Source organism: Lithobates pipiens, unplaced genomic scaffold (assembly GCF_037356315.1).
Source record: "Lithobates pipiens isolate NorthernLeopardFrog02 unplaced genomic scaffold, aLitPip1_a1.2 Scaffold_10, whole genome shotgun sequence".
NCBI lineage: Eukaryota > Metazoa > Chordata > Amphibia > Anura > Ranidae > Lithobates > Lithobates pipiens.
This window is the reverse complement of record NW_027507686.1, coordinates 145,076,741-145,104,599: the sequence shown is the minus strand read 5'-3', so window position 1 is coordinate 145,104,599 and position 27,859 is coordinate 145,076,741. Positions and strand designations below refer to the sequence as shown.

General features: G+C 40.3%; 1 protein-coding gene across 1 annotated transcript in view; it reads right to left on the bottom strand.

The window, feature by feature from the left end:
- NKD1 (NKD inhibitor of Wnt signaling pathway 1) overlaps nucleotides 1–27,859 on the bottom strand; it is a 130,147-nt gene that overhangs the window by 21,523 nt on the left and 80,765 nt on the right. Inside the window, exons 4-6 of the mRNA XM_077458403.1 lie at nucleotides 21,438–21,495; nucleotides 8,719–8,822; nucleotides 2,387–2,482 (exon numbers count right to left, since the gene is read on the bottom strand). Of these exons, the coding sequence (XP_077314529.1) occupies nucleotides 2,387–2,482; nucleotides 8,719–8,822; nucleotides 21,438–21,495 (258 nt within the window). The remainder of the gene's footprint in view (nucleotides 1–2,386; nucleotides 2,483–8,718; nucleotides 8,823–21,437; nucleotides 21,496–27,859) is intronic.

Below are 27,859 nucleotides of genomic sequence, written 5' to 3'. Positions count from 1 at the left end.
GCTTATCTGACAGGTGAAGCAATGGCTTCTCATTGTTCTCAATCCAGGCTTCTAAACAAGGAAATGTGTCAGACCATTTTTATTTTCAGTATAATATCAATATTTTAAAATCTGAACCCTGGGCACCAATAAAAGATATAAATGAATGCAGTTGGGTAATAAATTCTTATGTTTATTTTTAAAATATGGCAACTTAGGCTTCATGTACATGGGACGTTTTTACAACCTCCCTTTAACAATTTTACTTAACAGATACTAACACACGTTTAAAATGTCCGTTTTGACACGTTTAAATGGCGCGTTTGCGTTTAGATACGTTTCAAATAGCCAAAAATGAAAAACGCCTGTAAATGAAATGTGGCTAAAATGCAAGTTACCACGTTTAGAAGCGTTTGGCACTTGAAATGCCTCTAAACTTAGGTTCTGAACAAATTTTTTGTGTTCCAAAAAAAGCCTTGAAACTCAATTGCCTAGAAACGACTGTAAATGACCCTGTGTACATGTACTAATAAGGTACAGGGTCGCTGATAGGGCAGTACAATCAGCCCTGATGTACTGGGCCCGTCCAGATCAGCTACACAGTGGGGCCCGGGCATCATAAACAATTTGTTACTGCATTTAAAAAAAAAAAAAAAAATTCTAAACTCTTCCCTGCTTCCGCCTCATCTGGTCAATGCAGGGGCTCAGGAGGGGAGCACAACAGAGGGATTATTTCTTTATTTTCAGGGCGCATATATATCATGCCGCCCCACTATTTTATTAGTCCCGGCTGGCGGAGTGATATTGTGATTCTCCGTTCGGCTCCCGGCTGCAATCCTCACCAGATGTGAAGAAGCTGAATGGCTGACAGGGAAGAGCAGGAGGAGATCGTGGCTGCACTGGACACAGTGAGTGGGAAATAGGGGAAAGAATACTCACTGTGTCCTATTATATATCTCACAGCAGGGTACATCATCACACAGGCAGCACAGCAGGGTCTCTGTCATGGCTCTGTGTTACATTGCTTTTGGGTGCTGACTTTGTTATGGTTGTACTGTTACAGTCTGTTATATGCAATACAGCCATAAGTTAACTAAGCCAGCACTCAACAGCCATGTGACAAAATCATGATACATTCATGATAACTTCATGATAGAGCCCCTGTTTACTGTGATGCCTGTGTGATAATTGTAACCTGATGATAATAAGAAACATGCTACTTTAAAAACTAATTTGGAGGAGCAGTAAACGTGCAGCGGAGCTACATTTTTACTGCCCCCCAAACCAATCCCCTTTAATTGCTTCCCATCATTGCTGGATTGGAAGGTTGATGATATCTCGATATCATCAATGATATGCTCAATCATCACGATATGCTCTTGAACAAGCATATGATCAAACTGATCTTAGCTTGAGCAGATGCTTTGGAGGCCAGAGGACAGATATGGGGTCTAAAAGACCTCATATCTCCCTATAAAGAGGACCTGTTATGGCCCTTGCTATCACAAGGAATGTTGTCCATCCCCTGTGAAAGCAAAAATGACAATAAAAAAAATGTAAAGATACAATGTAAGATTTTTTTTATTTGTAATTAATAAAATACAATTGAAAAGAAATGTAAACTGCCCCCTGCTCCTTCATGCTTACTAATTGCAAACATGTTTTGGCTTCACACGCATATGTAAACGGCAACAAACCTGCATTTCTTTTCAAGTCGGGGTCAGGGGTGGGGGCAAGGGCGTGGTTGAAGGGGGCCCTGTCAGGTAGGCTGTACGGGGCCCCATGATTTCTAACCGCGGCCCTGATAAGGTAACACAGAGGAGAGTTCAGGAGCAGTTGAAAAAAATGCTCAACTGCTTCTAAATGTCCGTTTCGAAGCAGCAGTGTACATGAGGCCCTAAAGTACCCGAGTTTGATTTGATATCAGCCTCCTGCAATACACTATATAGCAACAGGCATATTAGGATTAGGGGTCGATCTTGTATAATGCATGCAAATGTACCAACAAGAAACATGTTAATTGGAGGAAGAAGCAGAGTAAGGCTGGCCATAGACTGTATAGCCAGTAGCAATAATCTCTGTCTTCTCCCAGCATAGACGGCTTCCTCCACCCTCCAGCCAGTAGAATACAATGGCTTCTGCTGAAAGAGGCCACTGCCATCAAGCAATACTATTTCCATTAAGGGGTGTACTTGGTCAGGAACAATGTTTAGGTAGGTGGTACGTTACAAGTAATATCCACATGAATGGTAGGACCCAAGGTTTCTCAGCAGAACATTGCCCAAAGAATCCCACTGCCTTCGCTGAGCTGCCATTGCAGTGCAGGGTAGGATAGGAACCTGAGGAACTACACTTGGCATACTGCCTTTAGATTTTTTTTCACAAAATGAGGGAATAAAAGTCTTACCTCTCGTGTAACTCTTCCACTGTTGTCAAAATCATATAATGTAAAGGTCCATTCTTGTCGGTTGTCCTCTTCCACTGAAACATCACACTGAAGTTCCTAAACATGTCAATTAAAGTAGTCAGTTTAATGCATCTACAATAGAAAGGGCAACTGCTACATCACTGACTCTTTGAAGAAACAGTAAATCCTTGCATAACTTAAAGATGATCTTTTTTTTATGGGAAAAAAATTAAGTCAGCAGCTACAAATACTGTAGCTGCTAACCTTCAGGACTCATTCACTTATCAGTCCAGGGATCCAGCTCTGTCCTCACCCAGGCCAGTTCTTCACCAGTCCTCAGGTATGCCATCTTGGAAGTGGAAAGCCAGCTGTGACTTTGTGCTGCTTCACAGCTGGCTTCCCACTACACAGGCAGAACTTTCTCAATGAACCTGCAGCCTCCTGGGACCCGAGGTTGTGGGAGGGGGTTGAAGCCCGCTCAGATCGCCTAGGCACGTTATGTCATCCTATACCCATACAAGAAGGTTTATATGCGTCAGGAAATTGTGTATTAAGTTGAGAAGGTCATGAAAAAACATTAAGGCCTCTTGCATGATACTCCTGTTTAAGCATATACTTATTCAGACTTTTTTGTATGTATTTGCGTGTATTTTCACACAAATGCGCTTGCGCAATATTTACGCGAATTGACGCATGCGCAGGAAAACTTATTTTTGCATTTTTGTTCTAGTAATAAGTAAATGGGCATCTGCACGCACTCGTGCGCATGAAGCGTAAATTGCTAACCAAAATATTAGGATTTTTCTTCTTTTTTTTTTGCTGAAGAATGCACGGTTCTTGTTTACGCTCCTTAATGGGCTGTATTTTAGCTCAGTTGAAGAAAAAAAAAGCTGTACTGCGCTTTTTCAAGCTGCAGTCTGCAAGAGGCCTGAGCATAATCACAGAAACCCCTGTCCTATCTTTTTCTGCAAGCATTTTTTCTTTTAATACAACATCGTATAACCAATGACCTGTAAACTCCTTCCTTATATTGTTCTCAGTTATAAAGTGCAAGTAAAAAGCTGCTTAAAATACATCAAGTTGAACCAGCAAAGTAAACTGCTGAAAATAGCCCAGGTTGTGTGCAGCCCAGTTACCTGCTAGATTTGCTGACTGAAATCCATTCCCTCTGGCAGTTCTAAAGAGTCTGTGTCCCCTACTGAGTTCAAAGCCTCCTGACTGTAATAAGCCAGCCTGAGATATTGCAAACGGTACCAGTCTCACATTACATGGTACTCTCTACTAGGCTAGTTTTCTAGGAGAAGCTAAAACAGGAGCAAAAGAAGGAGGTCTGGATCAGAGATAAAAAGTATCTTAAAGAAGCAAGGGAACACCACAAGTAATAACACAACGCATGTGCTACAATCAATTCTATCTTCTGTAGCAGTAACATTGCTATATATTCACATCCTTTTCTACAAATGCATATTTCTGAGTCTAAGGCACTGTTTAAGATGTAAAAAAGATTAGCATCATATACATAATATTATCAGTGGTTGTTAATGTTTTAAAAATGTTGTTTCTGTGTATACATTTCTAGTAATACATAGATGTGTATGGGGGAAGCCATATTTGTTTATTAAAATATACAGCTTAGGTCGCGTACACAGGGGCGGACTGTTCGCCCAACTTTGTCCGCTGAACAGTGTTTCAGCGGACAGTCCGCTCATGTGTGGGCTTAAGCGGACAGTTTCAGCGGACAGTCTGACGAACAAAGTTTTTCGGAATTCCCGTAAGACAGTCCGCTGAAACTTGGTTTGAGCGGACAGTCCGCTCGTGTGTAGGCTTGTTCGTCAAACTAAGTTCCGCGCATGCTCAGAAAGGATTTACACGCCGAAGGTTGCATTGCAGTGTATAGGACGTCGTTTTTCTAGTCCCGTCATACGTGCCGTTCACGTCATCGCGCACGCTTTCAGCGGACTGTTCGTTCATCGTGTGTGGTCAAGTCCGCTCATGCAAATTTTGAGCGGACTGTTTGTCGGATTGTTTGACAAACTAAGTTGGGCGAACAGTCCGCCCGTGTGTACGCGGCCTTAGGCTTCCTGCTTTGCAGTCATACCCAATGTATTGGAAACAATACACTCCCCTGTGTGGCTGATATGTTATCTCAATAAATAGAGTAATTGCAAATTTGTAAACATGGAAGTCATATAAAATGGACTTTGAGGTAAACCTTGCAATATCATCTCAGAATATGCACTTTCTAAATATACGCTATACGTTCTGTTAAAGTGTAACTTTTTCACAAAAAAATAAAAAAATGAACTAACCCACATGTACACATTTAGGGAGTCAGTAACAATTAATGGCACCACAAGTGCAATGTGCATTTTTTTGTGGTTCCGTGAACGCGCACAAAAAAATTGCAGTTTTACGTATTCACGGAACCACAAAAAAAATGTGCATTGCACTTGCACTTCACAAAGATGTGAATGGAGCATTAACTGGCCTTTAATGTTCAGGAGGTGACACAGATTCTGTAATATGTGAGTTCAGTGGGAGTGTGCAGTAAGCATGCTCTTAGCATACAACCTCAGGCAACAGGACGTATATGTGCAGGGGCTGGGTGTTAAAGCCCACCCTTAATCCCACCGCATATATCATGCATTCATAAAGTTTTCAGACCCCTCTTCACATTTTGAAATGTTGCAGCCTGATAAGACATTTGTTTAAATTCCTTTTTTTTTCATTAATCTACACTTAGTATCCCATAATGATAAAGTGAAAACAGAATTTTAGAAATCTGCAAATGTATGAAAAAGGAAAAACTGAAATATCACATTGACAAGGCTATTCAGACCATTTGCAAGAACACTTGAAATTTAGCTCAGGTACCTCTTATTTCTCGATCGTTGCTGAGATGTTTCTACACCTTAATTGGAGTCTATCAGTGATAAATTCAATTGATTGGACATGATTTGGAAAGGCACACACCTCTCTATAAAAGGCATTATAGCTGGCAATGCATTCTATTCATGTATCAACCATGTAGCAGAGCAAAAGCCATGAAGTCAAAGAAATTGTCTACAGAGCTCAAAAAAAGGATTAATGCAAAGCGCAAAACTGGGGAAGGCTACAAAAAATTTCTGCTGCACTGAAGGTTCCCAAGAGTACAGTGGCCTCCATAATTCTCAAATGGAAGACGTTTGGCACAACCAGGATTCTTCCAAGAGCTGGTCACAAACTGAGCAATGGGGGGGAGAAAGGCCTTAGCAAAAGAGGTGACTAATGCCGCGTACACACAACAGGACTTAAGTCCGGCAGACTTTCGACGGAGTTCTGACGGAGTTCCGACAGAGTTCTGACGGACTTTTCGAATGAGCGGACTTGGCCACACACAATCACACCAAACTCAGACGGATTCGAACGTGATGACGTACGACTCGAATAAGGAAGTTCATAGCCAGTAGCCAATAGCTGCCCTAGCGTCGGTTTTAGTCCGTCGGAATAGCACACACACGAGCGAATTTTTCGGTAGGAACTGGGTCCGGCAGAGTTCTGGCGGAAAAATTTGAAGCATGTTCCATTTCTAAAGTCTGTCAGACTTTTGCGAATCAAAAGTCCGTTGCAGCCCACACACGATCGAATAGTCTGCCGGAATCATTCCGTCAGACTTTGGATGTTGAAAAGTCCGCTCGTGTGTACGGGGCTTTAGAACCCGATGGTCACTCTGACTGAGCTCCAGAGATCTTGTGTGGAAATGTGACAAAGTTTCAGAAGTATAACCATCACTGCAGCCCTCCACTGATCTGGGCTTTATGGCAGAGTGACTAAAGGGAAGCTTCTCTTCAGTGCAAAAACACATGAAAGCCTGCTTGGAGTTTGAAAAAAAGCACCTGAAGGACTCTCAGACTGTGAGAAACAAGATTCTCTGGTCTGATGAAACCAAGATTGAACTATTTAGCCTCAATTCTAAACATTATATCTTGAGAAAACCAGTGGCTTATGCCACGTACACACGATCGAATTGTCCGGCGGAATTGGGTCGGCAAACAATCCGGCAAACAATCCGCCAGACTTTATAACGAACGGACTTGGCCACACACGGACACTCCGAAAGTCCGGTGATTTCTAACGTGATGACGTACAGCATGTACGACGGGACTAGAAAAAGGAAGTTCAATAGCCAGTAGTCAATAGCCTCCGTCTCGTACTTGCTTCAGAGCATGCATCATTCTTAGTCCGCCGGACTAGCACACTGACGAACAGATTGTCCGCTGAAAGCCAAGTCCGGCGGACAAATTTTGAGTCAAAACTACTTTCTAAGTCCGTCTGACTTTACGATGAAAAAGTCCGCTGGAGCCCACACATGATCGAACTGGTCCGGCGGACTTGTGTGTACGTGGCATAAGGGACAATTCTGTCAATATCCTAGAGTGGCCCAGCCACAGCCTCGACTTGAACCTATTGAACATCTCTGAAGACACATGGAAATGAATGTCTACCAACGATCCCCATCCAACCTTACAATGCTTGAGAAATTTGAAGAAATTCCCTCAATTCAGGTGTGCAAAGCTTGTCACGTCATACTCCAAAAGACTTGAGGCTGTAATTTCTGCCAAAGGTGCTTCAACAAAGTACTGAGTACAGGGTCTGAATACTTAAGTACATGCGATATTTCATTTTTTTTTCTTTTTAATAAATTCACAGACCTTTTTAAAATACTGTGTTCACTTTGTCATTATGGGGTACTGAGTGTAAATTAATGAGAGAAAAAAATGAATTAAAAACAACTGTAGCATCAAGCTGCAACATAATAAAGTTGCAAAAATTGAAAGGGGTCTGAATACTTTATGAATGCACTGTATATTAAGAGATCAGCAAGGTCAAGCTACTCAGTGCTGCTGTCTGAATGGGCCCATAGCCTGCTTTGGGGCTGGGTACAGATGCGCATAAAACTATATATGTTTAATATGTACTGTATGAAGCGTTTTTGACACCCATGTCAATCAGCTCTAATATGCACTAGCTATATGTCCAGTATCAGAAGACTTTTAATCTTGCTTACAGACTGTGGCGCAAGAGAATACATTTCCTGCACCGACCATGTATGTACAAGGTAGCCCAGGGTCACCAGATGTTAAATTACATGTATGTGGCAGCTTTACAGTTATCTTTTAAAGTGACCGAAAAATATATCTTTAATTTCCAAATCAATATTCCATACACATTGATTTTTAAGAAATTGTTTTTTTTACTATATTTTTCTGACTCCTTGTAAAGTTCTCCTGAGCCCCCAAACCTTTCTTTTCCCCTTCACTTCTGTTTGTTTGGAATGAGCAGGGCAAGTTAAATGCCATCATGTGCACTACTCTGTACACACTGGGGTTGATTTACTAAAACTGGAGAGTGCAAAATCTGGTGCAGGTCTGCAAAGAGACCAATCAGCTTCCGTTTTTTTGTTTTTTTTGCAAAGCTTAACTAAATAAGCTGAAGTTAGAAGTGGATTGGCTACTACACACATCTGCCCCATTTTGCCCTCTCCAGTTTCAGTAAGTCAACCCCAATATCCCACAGTCCATCTTAGGAGCAAAAGAGGATGGCTACCTTCCTACATAGAATGGGACCATGGAGAATGAACGTAGCCATCTTCTAACAGGAAATTGGATAACAGCAACAAAAAAGGAATTTGGAGAAAACAGAGAACAATAAAAGGAACTTTGAGTTAAGAATATATACTTCCATATATTTTTTTCTATTTAAACCACAGCTTAGTGCAAATTCGTCAGCACAAGTGAGCTCCTTAAAGTCTCTTTTTTTCTAAAATAACAAACATGTTATACTTACCTCCTATGTGCAACTGGTTTTGCACAGAGCTGCCTGGATCCTCCTCTTCTTGGGTCCCTCTTTGCTGCTCCTGGCCCCTCCCACCTATCGAGTACAACCCACAGTCAGCAACTTGCTATGGGGGCTTCCGAACCGAGTCACAGATCTGTGTGTCCATCCAAACACGAAGCCTGCCCCCCCTATTGGCTGACTGACTTTGATTGACAGCCACAAAAGCCAGCTGCCACTTCTGTGTCTCAGCCAATCAGGAGGAGTGTCCTGGATGGCTTAGACATTCGTGGACATCACTGGAGAGAGAGGAGGCTTAGGGAGGCTGTTACACACACAAGATTTTTTATCCTAATGCATAGAATGCATTAAGATTAAACCTCCTGCCTTTACAACTCCTTTAACTAACTATGGCCATACTGTAAAGTACGGCCATGGTTCTTTAAGGAAATAAAACTGAACAAAACCTACAAATAAAAGGCGATAGAAACAAAAGGAAACAATGAAGAAAAGCATACCTCAAATTTCAGCTGTTTCTTTGCACATCCATCTGTATCCCTTTCTCCTGTTTTTTTCTCTTCACAGGTGAAAAGTCCTTCACTCTTCTCAGCAGGGAGAGCAACTAGGACATAAAGAAATCATGTGAAACAGAATTAATATACACCATCCAGTACCCTGATCTTTATTATGTCTTGCCAGAACATCACAAGCATGGCTTTCAATGTCATTTCTTTTATTTGTTAGTTGTGGTTGTTATATCGAAAATAAGGAAATTTGTTAGGCAACAAACACGTGTTCTTGGTTTCTGATGGAAGTATCCATGCTCTGACTTGCACAGTAGTTCTGGGGAAGTGAAGCCAAACTCCAGGTTTTGTGTCTCTTTACAGCTGATCTCTACTTCCTTCACTAACAGATGAAGCAGCTGTGAGCGCTGTATAAAATGTATGAAGCCTCTGTAGTTTCAGGGCTGTGTTCCGGCAGGGGGACAGAGACTTTTCATCCCACTCACAGGACAAAACTGAGTCAGGCTGAGCAACGCTTAGTACAAACAAGGTCTGTAAAGACATGGATGAGTGAGTTTGGGGTGGAGGAAGTTGCCTGGCTCTGAGTCCTGACCTCAACCCGATAGAACACCTTTGGGATGAATTCGAGTGGAGACCTGACCTCACAAATGTACTTCTGGAAGAAAACATTCCCAAACCTTGTGGACAGAGTTGAAGCTTTTATAGCTGCAAAGGGTGGCCCAACTCAATATTGAACCCTTCGGGCTAAGACTGGGATGCCATTAAAGTTCATGTGCATGTTAAGGCAGGCAACCCAAATCAGTGTATAATATTTAGTCTGTAGGAAAGTCCATAAACTATGGTATATATCTGAAAATTGATCAATCCTGATATACTGACTGCCTATCATTTCTTGAGGCCCAAAAATGTCAGGACAGTACAAATACCCCCCAAATGACTCCTTCTTGGAAAGTAGACAACCCAATGTATTTAGTAAGAAGCATGACGAGTTTAACAAAACAAAATTAACATATATATATATATATATATATATATATATATATATATATATATATACATATATATATATATATATATACACAAAAGTGAGTAAACCCCTCACATTTTTGTAAATATTTTATTCTATCTTTTCATGTGACAACACTGAATAAATGACACTTTGTTACAATGTAAAGTAGTGAGTGTACAGCTTGTATAACAGTGTACATTTGCTGTCCCTTAAAAATAACTCAACACAGCCATTAATGTATAAACCGCTGGCAACGAAAGTGAGTACACCCCTAAGTGGAAATGTCCAAATTGTGCCCAATTAGCCATTTTCCTCCCCCAGTGTCATGTGACTCGTTAGTGTTACAATGTCTCAGGTGTTAATGGTGTGTTAAATTTGGGGTTATCACTCTCACTCTCTCATACTGGTCACTGGAGGTTCAACATGCCACCTCAGGGCAAAGAACTCTCTGAGGATCTGAAAAAAAGAATTCTTGCTCTACATAAAAAGATGGCCTAGCCTATAAGAAGATTGCCAACATCCTGAAACTAAGCTGCAGCATGGTGGCCAAGACCATAAAGCGGTTTAACAGGACAGGTTCCACTTAGAACAGGCCTCGCCATGGTCCACCAAAGAAGTTGAAGAGCATGATCCCCTCCCTTCGGAGACTGGGCTGCAGGGCAGTATTCCAACATAACCACCCCAAACACACCTCCAAGATGGCCACTGCCTTGCTAAAGAAGCTGAGGGTAAAGGTGATGATGGACTGGCCAAGCATGTCTCCAGACTTAAACCCTATTGAGCATCTGTGGAGCATCCTCAAATGGAAGGTGGAAGAGTGCAAGGTCTCTAACATCCACCAGCTTCATGATTTTGTCACAGAGGAGTAGAAGAGGACTCCAGTGGCAACCTGTGAAGCTCTGGTGAACTCCATGCCCAAAAGGGTTAAGGCAGTGCTGGAAAATAATGGTGGCCACAAAAAATATTGACACTTTGGACCCAATTTGGAAGTTTTCACTTAGGGGTGTACTCACTTTTGTTGCCAGCGGTTTAGACATTAATGGCTGTGTGTTGAGTTAAGAGGACAGCAAATTTACACTGTTATTCAAGCTGTACACTCACTACTTTACCCTGTAGCAAAGTGTAATTTCTTCAGTGATATCACAATGTGAGGGGTGTACTCACTTTTGTGAGATACTGTATATATTTTATATATATATATATATATATATATATAAATATATATATATATATATATTTTTTACATACTGTCACCAATGCAGTACAGCATCATCATATAATGGTGATCAGAGACAATGACTGGTGACAGTATGAAAAAAAACTAAAAACTTTTTTTACTTTTTTATTTATTTATTTATTATTATATATTTTTTCTTTTTTATGATTTGTTTAACACACTCTGACCAGAGCAGTATAATGTTACCATAGTAGCATTATACTACTCTGGGGACATAATCAGTTTTTTGTTTTTTTTTTTTATCTTTTTACACATTATGTTTGCTTATGGCAGTGAATTTCCTTGCTAGGCGCAAACATTTTAAGGAATGAAAATGGTTTGAAAATGAAGCCATTCATTGTTTACAATTGTGACCTGCTGTGATTGGTTACAGCAGTCACATGGTACCTGTAGCAGGTTGGAAGGATGTCATATGATGTCTACCCAGATCGTCAAGAGTCCTGCCTAGCCTATAGTCAATTGACAGAGTGGTAAAGTTCACTGAAACATGAAGATCAGCCTCAAATAAGTTTGTTCAGACTAAGCTGGCCCAAACTATTTCCTTGACTGGGATAAACTAGAAATAGCATCAGCAGTTCTAGCAGTGGTACTGAGACATCCTGCCCCATTCCCAGAACAGAATCGAGGCAGGCTGAGTGCTACTCAAAAGAATGCTTATATTTTATCATTGAACACAAGGCTTCCTTTGAAAGGCTGAAGTGGAAATTGTAATGCCATCTGCCCACCTCAGCCAATCAGAGAAAAGCTTGTATTTATTCATAAAAATACAAGGCTTGTTGTGAATGGCTGAGCAGCACTCAGCTCGATTTGATTTTGTCCAGGGAACAGGACAGGAAGTCCCGATACCACTGGTGGAACACAGCACTAGAACTGTATTTAGCTGACCCTACATATAGTTTCATAGCGCTAACAGCTGCCACATTTTCTTAGAAATGTATAGTTTGTGTGGGTAAGCTTGGCCCAAGCAAACTATTTAAAGCAACACAAAAGAATATATATATATATATATATATATATTAAGCATTTAGGCCTCTTCTGGGTGGATGCCTTTTACTCCTAATGAAAAGTAGCTTAAAAATCCCTGCATGCGCATTAAGGCGCGTCGAGTGTTCATCGTTTGTAGATTCCATTGGCCACTAAATGCATCTAAAGTTTATTCACATTAAGTGTTTTTTCTGCCTAAAAGCTCCTCTCCTGAATACACTGGTGATTTTTTTATCAGCCTGTAAAAACCTATGTATGAATGGACATGCAGGCCAACAGAGAGATGCTTTTACAGGCTGAAAAAAAAGGCCAAACGCCTGTTAAAGAGGTGGTTTTATGCCCTGTGTGCATGAGACGTAAAAATATTTGTAGCACACCTGGATGTTTTTTTTTTATTCAGCTGGAGTTTCACTTTAAGACTTTACACTTTAAAAGGCAAATCCCTTTGAAAGAACATTCTAAAAGGTTTGCTTTAAAATATTTGAGTAGATACACTGTTAAGCTTGCGGGGTGCTATTATGCCCAAGGAAGTTATTATCTAATTGTTTGCCTGCTAGAGATACTGGCACTCGTCCAGCACTAAAGAGGTTAACACCCCTGTTCAGACCATCTTAACCAGCACTTTGAAGTTCTTTTTTCTCAAGGCTCAAAATACCTTGTTGGACAGAGATCAGACGGGTATTAAACAGAATCGCTAATTAATTAGGCAAAGTTACATTTTTAAACAGTGTTTGTTGTGTTAGCCAAACACCCATATGGAAAATCTTACCCCCTCTATTCCTCCCTGAAAACATCAAAGCGCTTTCTCCTTCACCAACTATAAAAAGATGTGGGATCTTATCAGCTTTAGACTGGATTCTATGTACAAATAGCAGCAAGATTCGCTTTTGATCAGTGAGGATGTGAAAAATTTAGAGAAATAGTGGAATCTACCAACGCTGCATATTTTATTGCAAATTACTTCCTAGCTTGAAACAAAAACATCTAATATTTCAGGAGGGAGCACCTGGATGTCTTCTTTAAATCTATATTTTTATTTCATTGTACTATTGTAGTAAAGGTTTGATGCATTTCATTTTTTGACATGCAGATGTGTAGCTAGTACAGAGGTGCACAATAACTATGTGTTGGGACCACAGCTGTGACCCCACCATCTGGTTTCAAATCCCTGGAGGAGGATATAACAAGTTGGTTGTTGATACCAGCATTTATACACAACTGAAATATTCACACAACACATTCAGTTCCACCAGTAGAACAGTGAAGATGCACTTCCAAATATAATAGCTGATGCACAATGATAAAGGTCAAAGAGCTTCATATTCATGAGAACCTATTTATGATACATAGATAGCTGCTGACCTTAGATAAACTCAGCTGTTGGGACAATAATCACTCAGCATGTTCTAGTTGTTATACCTCTTTTGGTTTGCCAGCTCAGCAATTTAAAATGAATTATATGTAAATATAATAGTATAAAGGCAAAGAATATGATCTGAGAATAGCTGACAAGACCATGAATAATTTTTCTGGAGAGACTTTTCTAAAGTGGTCAATGACCACATTTGACTGTGATATCACGGTTTACTCTAGGACAGACTTTCTCAACCAAGATTCCACCAGAGCAGCCATTCTCAACCGGGGTCCCTCTAGAGCAGCCATTTTCAAGAAGTTAACATGGAACCCTAGGATTCCTCCAGAGGTTACTAGGGGTTCCTTGACCAAGTAGGAATTTCTGCCTCTCAGAAAAGCTCCCATTGACACCACCTCAAGAGTGGGGATTTTTCCCACGGACCACAAATGTAAGTAGCATTATTCCCACAGATCGTCACACTAATTTACAGCGAGCTGTAGATAGATATAGTAAATACTAACATGGGATTATTCTAATGCCGCGCACACACGACATGACTTTTTTTTTGCCGGAACTCCACTGGACCCAGTTCCTATCGAGAAATCTGCTTGTGTGTATGCTAGTCCGACGGCCAAAAAACGACACCAGGGCAGCTATTGGCTACTGGATATGAACTTCCTTATTCTAGTCCAGTCGTACGTCATCAAGTTCAAATCCATCTGACTTTGGTGTGATTGTATGTGGCCCAGTCCGTTCATTCGGAAAGTCTGTCAGAACTCCGCCGAAAGTCCACTGGGAAGACTGTTGGTCCTAGTCCGTCGAAAAGTCCGGTCGTGTGTACGCGGCATAAGGGTTCCTCTGCTAAAAAGACTAGAAAAGAGCTAGAAAGGCTACTAGGCATTCCTTGAGCAATTAGAGACTCTCATATAAGTAACCACTGACAACAACAATCTATTTAAGCTATCAGTAAGCGGTGGAGGGGGGGAGGGGGGGCGTTTTCCTAAGACTGCAAATGTAAGGAGCATTTTTATTTTCCAGTGACCATCACACAAATCTATTGTGAGCTGTAGATCTAGTAAATATTATAAGGGGTTCCCTGAGACAGTAATTTCAAGAGTTCCTCTGTTCAATAAATTAAGAAAGGCTGAGAGAGATTTAATGAATGATCACCGAAGAAGTCTGTCTGCTTTTCATGCATAAAGAAAAAGGTCTGGCTTGTTTTAGTACATGTCTGGCCTATACAGAGATGAGAAAGCAAACAGGCATTTCGTAGTACTGGGTTATTAGGGCTAAACAACAGTGACTGGACAAAGTTTCTAAAAGAAAGAGTTTAACCTAAACTTCAACTGGACCTTAAGGCCTCATGTACACTGCTGCTGGTAAACGGACATTTAGGAGCAGTTGGGCGTATTTTTTTTCAGCTGCCCCTGAACTTCCCTCTATGTAATCTTATCAGTACATGTACACAGGGTCGTTTATAGTAATTTCTAGGAAGTTGAGTTTAAAAGCATTTTTTGTAATGCAAAAAAATGCGTTCAGGACGGATGTTCAGAGCCATTCAAAATGCCAAAATGCCTAGAACACCTTGTAAACGCGGTGATTCGCATTTAGCCAGGTTTCATTTATAGTTGTTTTACATTTTTTGCTAATTAGCCATTTTTTCTTTTTAAAAACGCTTCTAAATGCAAACGTGGCTAAACGCAGCTTGTAAACGTGGCAAAACTGAAGTTTTAAACCACGGTTACTATCTGTCAAGGTAAGTCGTTCAGAAGAGTGTACATGAACCCTTAGTTTATATCTGCCAAATGCATTCCAGGACCATCAAAACAAGAAGATATTCAAAAAGTGTTAGGCCCCCTGCACACTGGACCTTAAAGCAGACCTTTAGTAATTTTTTCAACTTTACATCTATTAAATATTCTTCCCTTATTGTTTTAACTTTGGATAGTAAAACATTTTTTTTTCCCCATCAGTAAATACCTTGTACAGCCCACTTTCTGTTTCTTGTCTGGTGAAAAGCCTAGGCTTATGACATCACGCACAGCTCTCTCTCATTCTTGTGAGAGTTTGCCAGGAAGGGAGGGGGGGATCAGTCATAAGAGGGACAATGAGAGCTGCAGAGCTGGAGGCATGCCTCTGTTTGTCTGTGTAAATTCAGGAAATTAACAGGCAGCAGATTCAGCTTCCCACTGTTAATATGGTTTCAGCCAGACTCAGCGGAGAGAGAATTCTGCAGCATATTTGGCAAGTACAGAATCACAGTATATACAAAATACTGTGGTTGGAGGGAAGCTTCAGAATGGCAAAGATGTTTTTATTACAAATTGTGTGGCAAGACTGCAGTTCCTCTTTAAAGTGGTTGTAAACCCTTTGATGTCATCGGCACATGCACACTGGAGCAATGGCACGTTTATGCCGTTGCTTCAGCTAGTATGCTGTTGCCTGCGGCTCCAACACACATGCCATGTCATCATGGCTCCGGACATTCACAACGCAGGAACCCGCGATATCCGGAAGTAACTCTGGGAGCGATGTCGCCAGCCGGAGCAGTGTACGAGGACCGCTGCGGGGGCTTCGATCTAAGGTAAGTAATTCATAATGAGCTAGTAAGCAATGCATACTAGCTCATTATGCCTTTGTCTTGCAGGTTTTTGTTTTGTTAGTGGGTTTACAAAGACTTTAAGCCTATATGCATCAAATCCAGGTATTTTCAGGAAGGCACAGGTGCAACGTCCGGTCACGTTTGCCTGTAATTCGTGGAGGCTGGATGCTGTACCAAGTGATACCCATGTTTATGGTTATATGCATACATATGCCCATAACTCCGGAATTCTGCATTCCAGGTATACATCTCTGAATGTATACGGCCAAAAATGTAAGTACTGCTTTATACTGCATCTAGCCGCCATGTATGGCATTGCAGCTGAATGTTGCATCTGTGTTTCTCAGGTACACAAAAAGTGCAATGCCCAGTGTGTATGTAGCCTTAGTTAGTTTTCTTTATAAAGCAGCCACAACTCTGCTGTTCTTTGTGCCCAAGTTAGAACTCACCAGTCAGCAAGTAGTGTAAACTTTACCAGTCACAGAGCTCTAGCTCTCAAGCTGGTCATAGATGGATTGAAATTCATCCGATTCAGCAAGAACTGGCCACATTTCGATCAACTGTAAGCAGCTGGTAGTACTAAAGACGATCAAGCCACTTCAATACAACCAGCCTGTCAGGTTTTTCTTATGTGATCACTACCAGCAGCTATAGCCACCATCAGTGATCATTGTATTCTGACATCTGGGAAACCTCCCGGTTTCGGGAGAAGGATTCCCCCATGAATACGGATTGCGTTGATGGGTGAATTGAGCAATTTTAGTTCCTTCAAACTGTGGTTGAAGGAAAGAAAACATAATGTATGGCCTGCCTGACTCAGCAGGAGGTATGTCAGACATCTTTGCGTTAGGAAACCAGATCCAATTTCTGCTATATTCCCTTTGATAATCTAGTACTGAAGGAGTCTGCAATATGCAACCCAATCCACTTTGCAACCATTTGTGTTCAAGCCACTGCTGGGAAACCCATTGCCCTATGTAATGGGATCTTCAGGCACATCTATCCTCTCTTGTGTCTGGTCACCTTTATAGTACTTGTCTTACTTTGTAGGTCACTTTTTAATGTGACAAAGATGACTGAGAAACAGATAACAGAATCTCCCTGATGTTAGTTCAAACACAATGAGCGGTTCACAGGATCTGAGGATTCAGAAAGTTGCCCTCTTATCACTGTGTACAGACTCATGAGATCAGCACAATGATTTGTAAGTTCAAACATGCAAAACTTTTGCTACTTTACACTGTGTGTGGCCCAGACATCTAACTGTGCAGGAATGTGGAGATGGAGCATGCGTGGTTCATCTCTTCTACGATCTGTTATTTCACAGCACTAAGATGTTCATTATATGCATTCCATGTGTAGTGTTTATATGCAGTGAGGAAAGACAGGTATCCTGATTTGTATAATAACAAAGTCAGCCCTTATCTAATAATACAACTTCTGAGAACAAGCCAAGTCAATGACAATCTGGAAAACCCAGCTTCTTGATTTATCCTATCAACATAACCCCAATTTAAAAAAATCATCAGACATGATGACATCATACATTTTGCTGAAATTTACAACATGGACAGAACACATAGACCGATGAAAATCCTTGGTTATCCACTAGGGCTGAAACAACTAATTGATTAATCGACAGCTAATCGATTGTGAAATTAATCGATTACTATTTTCATATTTGATTAATCGACCAGCCGATTAGTTGGTCTTCATACAGAATGCATTATTTGTTTACATATCGGGAAATACAGTGCAACATACATTCAGCTCAGTACATGATCCATAAATTTCAGTAAGTGCCTGAGAGCTTGTGAGTGTGTGAGGAGCAATGCATCATGGGACATGTAGTCCGGCAGGTAGTGAGTGGTTCTAAAGGCAGACATTTTCTTTACCTTGCTATTGGGGCATTCTATACTGTACTTAACGCACAGCAAAAAGCACTGTAGAAACAGATCAAAAGCAAACTGCATAGGTGTGTACCGAGCCTTATGCTGGCCACACTGATCAATTTTCAGATGAGAATATTCATATGAAAAATCTTTGTACATTTCCTGAAAGAATGTGGTTTGAATATGTCACTTGCTTTTAACATTCTGTTTTAAAATGAAGATAATTTATGAACAAAAACCAACATACACTGTCTGCAAATTCCTTTGACAAAGAAGTTTTCTATTTCTAAATTTTCCTGTCACTGTGGTTAAACGAACGTTGATTTGACCCCATTAACTTTTTTTAAGGACGACATTGTTTTTTTTATGCCAGCATATAATAGATTACAGTTCTGTTTGAAATTCTGCAAAACAGTCTTTACGTTGTTTTTTTTCTTTAAAAAAAGATCTGAGTCTGATGATATTTACCAGATTCAATCAATAGTATATATATACAGTATATCTCGTCAAATAGTATATACATCTCCTCTAATAGTATATACAGTATATCTCTTCTGTCTGTTATTCTCAGATTGGATTCGAGATTTTGCTCTTTAACCATAGAGTTGGTTATATTTACCTGCATATAGATATTTAAGAAGAAATTGCCTTTTTTTTCAACTTTACATATTAACTAAATTATATACCACACTTTTGTTAAGGTTGTTAACCGATTAATCGAAACAATACTCAGCCAACTAATCAATTATGAAAATAATCGTTAGTTGCAGCCCTATTATCCACAGAGCACATTTATATCACAACACTGTGTTGCACTGCACTATATTTTTGCGGTTAGCCCTTGTACACACGGTCGGAGATTCCGACGGAATGTGTCCTATCGGACTGTTTTGTTGGATATTCCGACTGTGTGTGGTCTGCATCGGACTGTTTCCGTCTGAATATCCGGCGGACCAAATTTTTCAACTTACCGGTAAAATTTTCCAACACAATTCTCCGATCAGACATACACCGATCATGTGTAGCCTACTCCGACGGACAAAGTGCCACGCAAGCTCAGATCAAATTCCTAGACCAAAGCTATTGGCTACTAGCCTGAATGTAGTCCCGTCGTAACGAAATAACGTCATCACCGTGTGTATGCAACATCACTTCCGGACCTCTTCCGGAATTAATCCGTCGGAATTACTCGGAATTATTTGGTTGTCGGAATCTCCGGCGTGTGTACAAGGGCTTAGAATGGCAATGGGTACCTGTGTACCACAGTACGGGCACACATTGCCAAACACATTGTGATATAAAGAGCCTTTAAACTCAACTTGTGCCTAGATCATGTACACTTAAGTATTAATCTATTCTGATGAAACAGTAAAAGGACTTTAAAGATGACTTCCAGGAATTACTTGTATTACATATTTACATTGATCCGCTTGGCACAAGTATGCATATCTCGTACCTAATGGGCTGCTGAGGAAACTGGAAATCACTGTAGTATTAGTCATTACTACAATGATAGCCAAGACCTTCTGGGTTCTGCTCATGCTGTGTGTGTGAGTGTCTGCTCCTCTGCACACTGACCACAGGGGGTTGTCCACTCAGCACCACCACCATTCATAGGATGACATACCTGAGCAGGACCTGGAAGATGAAGGTTATCACTGTAGTAGTGCTGGCTACTACAGTTGATATCCAACCTCCCCCTAGATATACATATTTAAATTGTTCTAAGCTGTACCAAGTATGCAAAAAAATAAAAATAAACTCTGGCTCTATCACCACTGTGAAAAAATGTATTTTCATAATTCACAACGCAGTAGAGCTTCACAATTCTGGATAAAATGAGAATCACCATTTTTTTTTTGCTTAGAATAAAGATCACGATTCTCAGTGTAACATCATCTTTCACATTATACAAAAAAATTGGGCTAACTTTATTGTTTATTTTTTTTTATTTTTATTCATTGAAGTGTATTTTTTCCCCAAAAATTGCATTGAAAGACTGCTGCGCAAATACAGTGTGATATAAAATATTGCAATGACCACCATTTTATTCTCTAGGGTCTCTGCTAAAAAAATAGATATAATGTTTGGTTCTAAGTATTTTTCTAGCAAAAAATACTGATTTTAACTTGCAAGCAACAAGTGTCAGAAAATGGCTTAGTGTTCAAAGCAGACCTTCAGTAATTTTTTCAACTTTCCATCTATTAAATCTGTTGTTTTAACTTTGGATAGTAATTTTTTTCTGCCAGTAAATCCCTTATACAGCCCACTTCCTGTTTGTCTGGTCATTAGCCTAGGTTTATGACATCATGCACAGCTTTCTCTCACTCTTGTGTGAGTTTGTCAGGAAGGGAGGGGGTGAGTCATAAGAGGGCCAATGAGAGCTGCAGGGCTGCAAAGCTGGAGGTGTGCCTTTGTGTGTCTGTGTAAATTCAGGAAGTAAACTGGCATCAGCTTCAGCAGTGAAAGCACTCTGCTTGCAGGACATTAGAAAAAGTCCTGCAAGCAGCATCCTTTGAGCAGTGTATACACCTCTCCTCCACCGCCCCTGCCCACTGAAATGAATGGGCACCGCTGCTGAAGCGCCTGCAAAGCACTCCGGTAGTGGCAATTTTCGGGCGTATTTAACCCTTTCTTCGGTCGCTAGCGGGGGTTAAAACTTTTAACCCCCGCTAGTGGCCGAAAAGCGATGCCAAAACAATGGTACAACGCTGCTAAAACTAGAGGCGCTTTACCGCTAATGCGGCACGCTGGCAGTGTGAAAGGGGACTTAGTGGTTAAACTGAGCTCATTTACAGACCGAAAGTCATCCCTTTGATCTAAAAGAACCAAATGATACAATGTTTCTTTTTATCTCAGCGCTAAGCAATATATTGTGATAAACTTTGCTGGCTTTTTTTTTTTTTGACAGCTCTGAGCAGAGAACTGCTCTGCACTTGTTACATGAATCTTGATCGTGAGGGGCGTTGCATCGAGATCGCAATTTTTAAACGATTAATCATGCAGCTCCACAACGCAGGAAGTGTTTATCTCCATGAAACCAGCCTACCAGCCACCTAAACCATTCCAGTTGTTGGAAACCCATCTTTGAAAATGAATAAATTCCCATCAAAAGATGATAGAGTTCAGGAATAGTTTGTTTTAGAATGTTGTTAAGATATGTAAATAAATATTTTAAAGGTACTTTTTTTCATAATAAACATGTCATACCACTTTAAATGTTCATAGTCTGAACACAGGTGCACTTTAAGCCATATTTGCTTTCCATAAGGGAGCCTTGTGTCTTAAATCTAATATGGTAAAAAAACGCACAACATACGGTATTCATAAAGCAACATGAATTTTCTTAATAGTTGTGTAATAACAGGGGCAATTTAAAACTCATAAAACAGGGGAACTGCTGCAGCTAGGTTAGCCTTTATGTTTTTTGACTGATGGGATAAAATCATCTGTGAATATTGTATTAATATAAAAAACATTTTAAACATTCCTAATACAAGAAATCACTATCCACTAGTTACTAACCAAGTTCCAAAATCAACCCGATAACTTTAGGCTTCCACAATAACCAATCAAGAAAAAAGCAGAATGGCAAGCAATTTTAAAATATAGTCTAATATAATGGATTTTCTTACCTTCCAGGTGGAAATGTTCTTCTCCAATAGCTTCCTTACAAATATTCCCTGATGGGTCCTATCAAAAGAATAGTTTACAATTGGATTAAAACGATCGTTGTGCTTTTCCTGAAAGAGAAATGCATGCAAGCAGATTGTGATTAAATAGGGGAACATATTATTGAAGTGTCTCTCGTGGTCAAAAATGGTGCTGCTGCATTTCATACTTTATCTTGTATAAAGGCCCTGTTCCCAACACGCATACGTTTACTATTGCTACATTTGATATTCTTTATTACGGTGAGTTGTAAAGGGTATTTTTAAAATATAAAATAATCAACATGACATACTTACCCAAACTGTGCAATGGGTATTGCACAAGGCAGCCCTGAATCTCCTATTCTGGGGGCCCCGCTGGAACTCCAGACTCCTCCTCTCCTCTGTGTGCCACCATAGTAAGCTGCTTCCTATGGGGACACAGCTGTGGGTTCACTCCAGAACTGGGCTGTGTGCATCCATTGACATACACACAACATGGCTCAACCCCACCCCATCCTCACAGGATTTTATTGTGGTCTCTGAGCATGTGAGAGGGAGAATTTTTTTTTTTTTTAATGCAGGGAGTGCATGAAGGTAAAAAAAAAAAAAAAAAGTAATTTAGCCTTCAGAACCACTTTAAGTTAGACTATTCATGCTGACTGGGCTGACACGCCTCAATGCATGGAAGATCGAAAGTGATGCCCTTTTTTCAGCATTCCATAACTGCATTTGTATTGTTAAACACTGTGGTGTGGGTGCATTGCCCACTACTGTACTAGCATGTCAGGATGCCATTTAAAATGAATGTCACTGCAACACAATTCATGTATTTTACTGCAACATGAAAATGTTAATGGGCCTTTGGGGGCATATTTAGAAATATATTGCAAAGTGATTAAGGTATGAAACATCTTGTTTCAAAGTATTTTGATGACTTTCTTTTACCATGAAATAACCTAAATAAAATATCAAGCTTTCAAAGAAGTCAGTGAACCAGAAAGAGGTGGCTTTTAAAGGCTGCAAGCCGAATATTTCTGCAAAAGATGCAAACTCCAGTATACAAAACTTGTAGACTTGAATAATACCGGAAAAGTAGAAGAAAATGTTTCTTAGCCTATAGAAGAAGTGGTTAAAGTTACAAGGACTTGTGGTGTAAACAAGTCCTCGAAGTTGCCTGCACATAAAATTGCATCACAGCACATGTACAAATGCACAACATTACATACTGTAAGTGATCGTCAATGGATATGCGCTGATGCACGGATTGTGACGTGTGCCTGCCCTGAGAGTGGTGGCTTTTACCTGCTGCTATGTAGTGGAGAACAGAGTCACCTGAACATCCTCCAGTTATTAACTCACTGCAGTAACGGACATTGTGATAACATATTGATTCAGTTGGGGTACAACTTTCACGTCCACCAAATGAAATACCTTTATCAACTCTTTATCCAGAGCCTAATAAACTTTTGTTTACGTACAATGTACGGAATGTCAAGGTGGATCCAAGTGAAAAAATGATTTCCTACAAATGTAATATTAATAGTATACAGTATATCAATACTTTGGAAGAACTTGTAAATCGATATGGGGTTTTCAGGAACAGCGCCCAACTTTTCATTGATAGGTTCTCACAGGTTTAAGCAATCTAAAAAAATATCAATATATGCCTGGAAGAACAAAGACCGTACTACTAATAAACAGATGCCCCAAAATATAGCGTGACCATAAGGAGGTGCTGATGGCATGGCTTACCTTTATATGGGGTGCAAGCATCTACTGTTTTGCCATGACGTCACTCCTGCACATGCGCAGGAGCTAGTTCTCCCGACAAACACAGGGATAAGGCCGGCACTATAAGCTGAGCTACCCATGCAAGATGGATATACCTCCATCCACTGCGTTTGTGTGGATGGATGAATCTGCTACCTTTTTTTTTTCTGTTCAGCCTGCTGGCTAAATAAAAAATAAAAAATAAACTATGTATGGCCAGCTAGAGAGGAAGTGATCACAAGTGAAATTTCCCCAATGGGACACAAAACTGCCTGTTTTTACTATTCCCTACTCCATCTAATAAATGTTTCACATATGCTTTAACTCTCTATATGTCAGACCTGAAATTGCTGTTGCTGTACAGTTCACCTCTCACAATCATAAGGCCTCAAGCACTCTGGGGCTATTATAATTGCTTTTCTCCTTGCAGGAAAAAAGCTCATTCAAAAATCCTAAGCCACGTTTAGGCGTATCAAGAGTTAAACATACGTGCCAAGCACTTCTCTTGAATGTACAAGTGACTTTTTTTTTCTATTATTGCTTCTAAACTCCTGTAAATGCCTATGTGTGCATAAACACATAGGCTAACATGGGGTGGGGCTTAAAAACAAAACAAAAAAACAAACAAACTGTAAAACAAGTGTTTTTGAGCTCAGGTGTGCATGAGGTCTAAGTGAGTGGATTAAACTATATTCAGCCAGGAAAGAGTGTAATATATTTTAACATTTTGATACGTATATCTATGCATATAATTTGTATAGTTAACAGCTGAGAGTTTGTCTGTTAAAAGTGCTAAATACAATGGATATGCCAATTGCTTTATACAATGCATTTATGAAATCTAACTGCAAAGACGTTAATTCCAGAAAATAAAGCCAGCCATGTTTGGAACGAAATTCGCCCGGTTCAGTGTGGATCGGGGAATCTGCTATTTTTTTTTTTGTTCAACTAGCTGGTTGAACAAAAAAAAAAAAAAAAAAGAATCATAAATGGTCCACTTAAGGATGCCTTGAAAGTATCTTTCAAAATTTCTATGGTTGGCCACAGTTTGCATTGCCCAGCCGTAGTGGGGGGGGGGGTTCAATTAAAACCTCAGCCATTAGCACCAGGGACTCCTTGCTTTGAATGTAAGTACATAGTCCCCTGTGCTGATTTAAAAACAAGACTAATGCTCAGGTTCTAAAATCTTGTTTGGCACTGTAGAAATAATACACTGCAGCATGGTTTTGCGAAAACTCCCATTCTGAGATTTTATGTGGTACATACATTTCTTAAAGTGTGTCTAAGATGTTCATCCCTGTATATTGCTTCAAGCCCTCTGATAATTCATGGTTGATTCTGCATATCCCTGTGACAAACATTAGCCACATTAAAATGGTCACTAGTTTCCAGCAAAGACTGTTTTAAACAGCTCAAACAAGCATCCCCTCCTTATTTTCATTACCTAGTGGAAGTTAATATCTGTAACAGTGGGACATCTGAGACATCGCCAAGGGTCTACACCAGCAAAAAGCCTCCCACATAAGAACTCCACCTCCCCCATTTAAAAGGTAAGGAACTCATTTTCATTCACATACATGGTGCAGCACAAACCTGGTTTTTATTATGTCAAGTTATTGTAAAAATCCTTTCCTTCTCTGTTTAACTCCTTGCATTCGGACAAATATGCACTAGGCACCGCCGTACTGAGCACTCAGTGGTCCCGTTTTTCAAGTGCCTCTGCCTACATACATCAGTATACATTTTAGCAGAAATTAACATTCTTTAGATTCTTTCTAAGTATTTTTATCTGCCTTGATACCAAAGCGGCACTGCTGCGTACTGCTCTTTTTCCCCTGTTCTGGCACTCTAGTCTCCAAGTCTAAACTCATAACACACTTCCTGACTAAAAGAATTTCTTAATTGGTTTAGAAGGAGGTGTGGGGGAGGGAGACTGAAATCTAGCAGATGCAATATCTAGTAAACGCCAACTATAACTTAGTTCTGACTTTCAAGAAGTCTTGTGAGCAGTGAAAACTCAAAGCAGGACTTTAGCCATAAACTCATTTTTTTTGCTTTCCTCGTTCCTCCTCCCTCCCTGCCTCCCAAATAACTGGGTGTTGTTCCCTTTCTATATGAAAGGTTTATAGAGAAGGTTCTTTGGATGTTCACAAATCGCTGCTGGGCGCAAACATGTCACAAGGTCTCATGTAAGCACATGTAAGCACAGATGTGCCAACAGGTCTTTAGACTCTCTCAGAGGCCTGTATCACATTTTTTCAGTTTTCCTGTGTTTGGCCAAAAAGATGCAAATACCCCCTAAGTCCATTGCTCATACTCAGTCCACCTCAGTACAGATATGGAATGAACACCCATGTGTATGCATTGGGTTTATGTCATACCTGGGCCGGCCTGTCAAGACAATTGACGACCTAGTATCCAGTAGTAATTGGAGAAGCACAAGATATCAGCGCCGGCCAAGAGCCTCACAAACATAGCGCATTTTCGAGTGGAGATAAGCATTTGTGAATTTAGTTCCACTTAAAATTTTGGTCAATCGATTCATGTTGAAATATCTCTGCTAGTGATAAGAACTGCTAAATTATTCTCTTGTAAATTGCATCTATGTCTGCTATTGTTGCCTATCAGCTCCTCCCCTGTTAGAAGCCCGAGTTGTGAGAGTTTCGCTTTTGTTACCATCCCCTCTACTGTGACCATGCATGAAGGGTGCACAGTCAGGCTGGAGGACATCGTTAGTGCTCTTCTAACTGACAAGTAAAAGTAAAACGGTGGATCCAGTCAGTACATCATGAGCTGTGTGGTGAAATAGCAGTAGGAGACTCTTGTAGACATGCCCCCTACCCCAGAATCAGTTGTGATGGCACATTCCTAATGTGGAGCTTAGGTAGAGCTTTGTTGCTTTTGCCCTCTCCGCTGTGAGCTCGCCTGTCTTTCTTACAGTTATTATATTTCTATGTTGCACTGACAGGTCGCTTCCCCTAGCAAGGATATAGATTGCATTCCTGTTGTGGAACTCAGGCCACGCTCATTTGCCTCTGCCTCCACTGCTGTAGACACACCTGTGGATGTTTTACAGGCAGTCAATGACATGCCCCCTCCTCTGCATGTATTGTGATGTTGCTAGTCTCAGGCAAGAACCTAGTGCGGTCAATCAGTACTAATTATTAGGATTCTACAAAGCAACATGGACAGACAACTATGGGGGATGGGGAGAGGGGGTACGCTGTCAAGTCTAACTCTGGATATACAGCACCTAACAAAACAGGAGCTCTACCAGCTGTCCCTGGGGGACACGATGAATAAAATATATTTACGATGAGACTTCTTAACTGAGAAAACCATTATAAGCATATGAATGTATTGTAGACATCCAGAATAAATAAAATGTGCTATTAAGTTGTTTGGCATTAGAGAATTATTATATCATTAATGCATATAAATTAGCCCCCATTTAGTTTTCCTACATCATCAGTAGGACAGACGTATCTTCTTGCAGGCAGCCCCCTGATAATGCAAGGTGTGCTAGATATAGCCCCAAAGCCTCCTGGGATGCAGGGTATGAGCATTCTAAGAGGCAACTGGCAGGGGGTGACTGACGTCATTCTCATAAAGATGAGAAAGCTGGAAGTGCAGGGCCGTGCATTTAGGGAAAAAAAAAACGTTCAAATCTTTTATGTGTAAGGAAGGTGGAGTAGGAGAAAGTGATTAGAGAGGGTGGAGGTCCACTTCAAAAACAGAGTATACATGTGCACTTGCTATATATTATCTAATAACTATATATTTGTAACTTTTTCAGGTCTCCCAGCTGTGCAGGACCTGGGACCTTTTGGATTCAGCTCTGCAAGCTTCAAAGCCCAGGGGTCACAGGCTTTCTACATCCCCCTCTAAAGCTGGCTTACACCTACAGATTTTCTTTCCGTCTGTTTAGCATGAAAAAAAAAAATCCCAACATCCATGAGGATAAACAAATCCTCCATGTGGCTGCTGTATTTTGACAGCAGGCCCTGCCGGCTGTCAAAGTACCCAAACAGTTCCCACATTTTATTGGCTGCAGCTGCTGTTTATCTGATATTCAGCTCCTTCGATATCTCAATTGAGAGATGTTGAGATGTTTGCTGCCAACTTTGGCTTGTCATTATGCTTCTACATTGACATGGGCAGGGATCATAACTGTACATGACAGTCTTGTCCTCGGTTTTCCCTTTTGCTACATGTTTTAAAGCAAGTGTCTTAAAAGAATGAAAGAGGGAGGATATGGTGGGGATAGATTTGTCCTATTACACCACTTGTAATGAATTTATCACTTCCCTCAGATGGCAGCCTCCCTTCATTACATCCTACTAATGACATCATATGCATAAACTAAGAAAGATGAAATATGGATAATACCAGTTATAAATAATCCAAAAGCTAACACAGATTTGAAAATATCTAAAGATGCATATTTTTTTATCTGAAATTTCAGAGTGATTGAATAAAAAAAAAAAAAAAAAAGCACACATATACATACACACACATATAAATATAACACACACACATAGTTCAGCTTTAACTAAAAGTATTCATCATGATGATAAGTGTAAGATGTTGTTCCAGGGAGATACAATCAGCAAGCTTGTAAAAAACAAAACAAA